The 3,463-nt window shown below is 55.8% G+C and overlaps 1 protein-coding gene across 1 annotated transcript; it reads left to right on the top strand.

The window, feature by feature from the left end:
- The first annotated feature begins 424 nt into the window (after window positions 1–424).
- LOC127771375 (aluminum-activated malate transporter 10-like) lies at window positions 425–2,894 on the top strand. Its single transcript, XM_052297276.1, has 3 exons — window positions 425–999; window positions 1,106–1,246; window positions 1,400–2,894. Exons 1-3 carry the CDS (start codon window positions 648–650, stop codon window positions 2,446–2,448), a joined length of 1,542 nt encoding a protein of 513 aa, XP_052153236.1. The 5' UTR covers window positions 425–647; the 3' UTR covers window positions 2,449–2,894.
- The last annotated feature ends 569 nt before the right edge of the window (window positions 2,895–3,463 follow it).

Here is a 3,463-nt window from a genome sequence, read left to right as displayed (position 1 = left end):
GAAAAAGTCAATCACTTAACAAACAAATAATGGTACATTCAGCATTTCAGCCTCCTCATCAAAGAAATGCTGACAAGAAATACTAAAACAGTACTGTACCCTCACCCTGCGTCCATGGACGAGCCAGTCACACGAGATCCACGCCTTAATTACTTCGATTTCGAACAGAATGGGAATACAGTGACCATCTTTCAATATGTTCCCACGATCCTGTGCATGCAATCGTTAAGCCTCAGTTTTTTTTTTTTTTTTTTTTTTGGCACGAAGCTCTTGTGCGCAAGGCCGGTCAGGACTCCGAAGCTTCGATTTTCCGCCGGCCCTTGCTGACGCTATCGATCGTGTCCTAACATCTGGTCAGAGTCCCCAACCAAAAACATTTCTCCTGCCTTCTCGTGTCTAACTGTCTATATATATAGAACTGTCATGTCCCGTTCCAAGCCAAGAGCAGGAGCATCAGCTTATTACCAATCTTTTTCATTCCCCTCTCTTGGAACGTGCTGGTCTCCTCGCTTCTACACTCTCTTGATCAGCTCTCACCACTATGTACACTTGATCGTCATTTGCCACAAGTTAAAATTGATACAGAGCAACACAAAGAGCTAAACTAGGGGCAGTAACGCGGTAGTTGTACTCGATCATATCGATCCATGGCTGCGGTGGCGAATGGCGGTGCTGCGCCGGAGTGGCGGGTGACGGTGCCGGAGGGCGCGACGGTGACGGTGGAGCGCGAGGCCGGCCGCTGCCGGCGGGCCGCCGTGGCGTGGGCGTGGCAGCTGGTTTCCTGCGTCGCCGCGCTCGGGAGCAGGGCGTCCGGCCTCGCCGGGCGTGTCTGGAAGATCGGCGCGGACGACCCCCGGAGGGCGGTGCACGGCGTCAAGGTCGGCCTCGCGCTCGCCCTCGTCTCCGTGTTCTACTACACCAGGCCCCTCTACGACGGCGTCGGCGGCGCCGCCATGTGGGCCGTCATGACCGTCGTCGTCGTCTTCGAGTTCACCGTTGGTAAGTGTGTGACCGATCGATCGATATGACTGTCCGCGTCACACACGTACGTCGTCGCAGACGTAGATGGATTTTCTAATGTGGCATGCGCATGCATGCGTTGCAGGTGGCTGTGTGTACAAGGGGTTCAACCGGGCCACGGCGACGGTGAGCGCCGGGGCGGTCGCGCTCGGCGTGCACTGGATCGCGAGCAAGTCCGGCGACAAGCTCGAGCCGGTCGTCCGCAGCGGCTCGGTTTTCCTTCTTGGTACGTATACCACTATACCACGACGACCGAACTCAGTGTGTGTACGTACTAACGTACACGTCGACGTGTGCGTATTTGTACGGACGTGTACGTGCATTATTCCACAGTATTTGAATGAAACTGAAACGTGATTATTTATTTACGTACGTGCAGCCGCGGCGGCGACGTTCTCGCGGTTCATACCGACGGTGAAGGCGCGGTTCGACTACGGGGTGACCATCTTCATCCTGACGTACAGCCTGGTGGCCGTGTCGGGGTACCGCGTGGACGCGCTGGTGGCGATGGCGCAGCAGCGGGTCTCCACCATCGCCATCGGCATCTTCATCTGCCTCGCCGTCTGCGTGCTCATCTGCCCCGTGTGGGCCGGGCAGGAGCTGCACCGCCTCACCGCCCGCAACATGGACAAGCTCGCCGGCGCCGTCGAGGCCTGCGTCGAGGGCTACTTCGTCGCGGGAGAGGAGGAGGCGGCGGGGCCGGAGTACAAGCGGCGGCCGGCGGCTGCTGCGGCGGCGGAGGGGTACAAGTGCGTGCTCAACTCCAAGGCGTCCGAGGACGCGCAGGCGAACCTGGCGCGGTGGGAGCCCGCGCACGGCAGGTTCGGCTTCCGCCACCCGTACGCACAGTACAAGGCCGTCGGCGCCGCCATGCGCCACTGCGCGTACTGCGTCGAGGCCCTGAGCGGCTGCATCCGCTCCGCGGAGGCCCAGTCGCCCGAGGGCGTCAAGCGCCACCTCGCCGGCGCGTCCACGAGGGTGGCGACGCGGTGCGCGGCGGTGCTCAGGGAGGCCTCGAGCTCCGTCGCCGCGATGACGACGCCGTCCCGGGGCCTCGACTTCGCCGTGGCGGACATGAACACCGCCGTTCAGGAGCTCCAGAGCGAGGTGCGGGAGCTCCCGTCCAAGCTGGCCGCCGCCGCCGGGGAGCCGGCCGCGGCGCAGCAGCTGATGGACGCCGTGCAGCTGCTCACGGTGACCTCGCTGCTGATCGAGGTGTCGGCGAGGATCGAGGGCGTCGTGGACGCCGTCGACACGCTCGCCACCCTCGCGGCGTTCAGATCAGCTGACGACGACGACGACGACGAAAAGCCAGCAACAGAAGCAGATGCCAAGCTGCAAACCGTGAGCGATCACGTCACGGTCGAACCGGAAGCGGCTGCGGCTGCGGCTGCGGCTCGGACAACAAAGAACATTGAACAAGTTTAAACCGGTTCACGTCAAAATCCAACGAACGAGTCGATCGAACCGGGCAGATTAAGCCGGTTCTCGATGGGTTTCGTCACTCCCGCACCATATGCCACTTCCGAGCGGCAACCGGTCCGAGTGGCCGAGTCAGAGTGGGGAATAAAAAAGCAATCGCCGTAAAACCTTGATCACTGTTGGTTCAGAGGAAAAGTTGACACATGCAGATAGCATCAAGGAGAAATGGGGAATAAAAAAGCTCACTTATCATAAAGTTGTCAATACGGCATTGTGGCTTTCATGCCATGAATGTAGGCACGTATAGCGTCAAATCCATGTTAGTGCGTTGTTATTTTTAATTATACCAGATAACCAGAATGTTATTTGATCTGATCCCATATAGGAGCAGGAAAGAAAGTTCAGGGCCTGTCATATATGGTCGTCATGCACGCACCATTTTCTTTCTCTAATCACAGTACAAAGGCTACCAGATTTTCTTGGTATGACTATGAGCTGGGCGAGAAAGGCATCGTACATTCTTGCTGAGTGCCTCTTTTTTTAGGATGTTGTAAGCATGATTAAGTAGATAAGAAGCAAATGCAAAGGCACTTTGTAGTGATCTGATAAGAGTCAGCCAAAAAGAGAGAAAGAATGTTAACTTGGTCCTTTCCAGCCGCTTATTGTCCTAGTGGAGGACAGAGTTTCTGCACCGAGTAAAATGGAAGATATGGGTAAAGATGACAACGTACACACCTGGAAACAAGAAACGGAAAAGGTTTGGTCAGATCGGTAATGGAATTATACTATGTTTAACCGGTGTCTTGTCTAAGACCTGCAACATGTTGTATAATTATATTGTTTTAGCCTTGTAGGCGAATAGACCCCGCCAAATTGGAACAGCAGGTAGGTAGATAATATGATTATCACCGGTGCTTGCCAGGTGCAATGCCTTTACGATCGTGTTCGTGACTCGTGAACGAGATTATTTATCTCTAATTCGGTCCATCTGAGAATTTGAGAAAGTTTTTTTTAGTCCCAC

Source organism: Oryza glaberrima, chromosome 4, assembly GCF_000147395.1.
Source record: "Oryza glaberrima chromosome 4, OglaRS2, whole genome shotgun sequence".
In the NCBI taxonomy this organism is placed as follows: Eukaryota; Viridiplantae; Streptophyta; class Magnoliopsida; order Poales; family Poaceae; genus Oryza; species Oryza glaberrima.
Note: the sequence above shows the minus strand (reverse complement) of the source record. Positions and strands in the feature narration are given on the sequence as shown.

Excerpts from the sequence above, each read along its gene's own strand:
- LOC127771375 (XM_052297276.1), top strand. The coding sequence starts at position 648 with ATGGCTGCGGTGGCGAATGGCGGTGCTGCGCCGGAGTGGCGGGTGACG. Across the intron at positions 1,000-1,105 it reads CGTCTTCGAGTTCACCGTTG|GTGGCTGTGTGTACAAGGGG; the intron begins GTAAGTGTGTGA and ends CATGCGTTGCAG. Across the intron at positions 1,247-1,399 it reads CGGCTCGGTTTTCCTTCTTG|CCGCGGCGGCGACGTTCTCG; the intron begins GTACGTATACCA and ends ACGTACGTGCAG.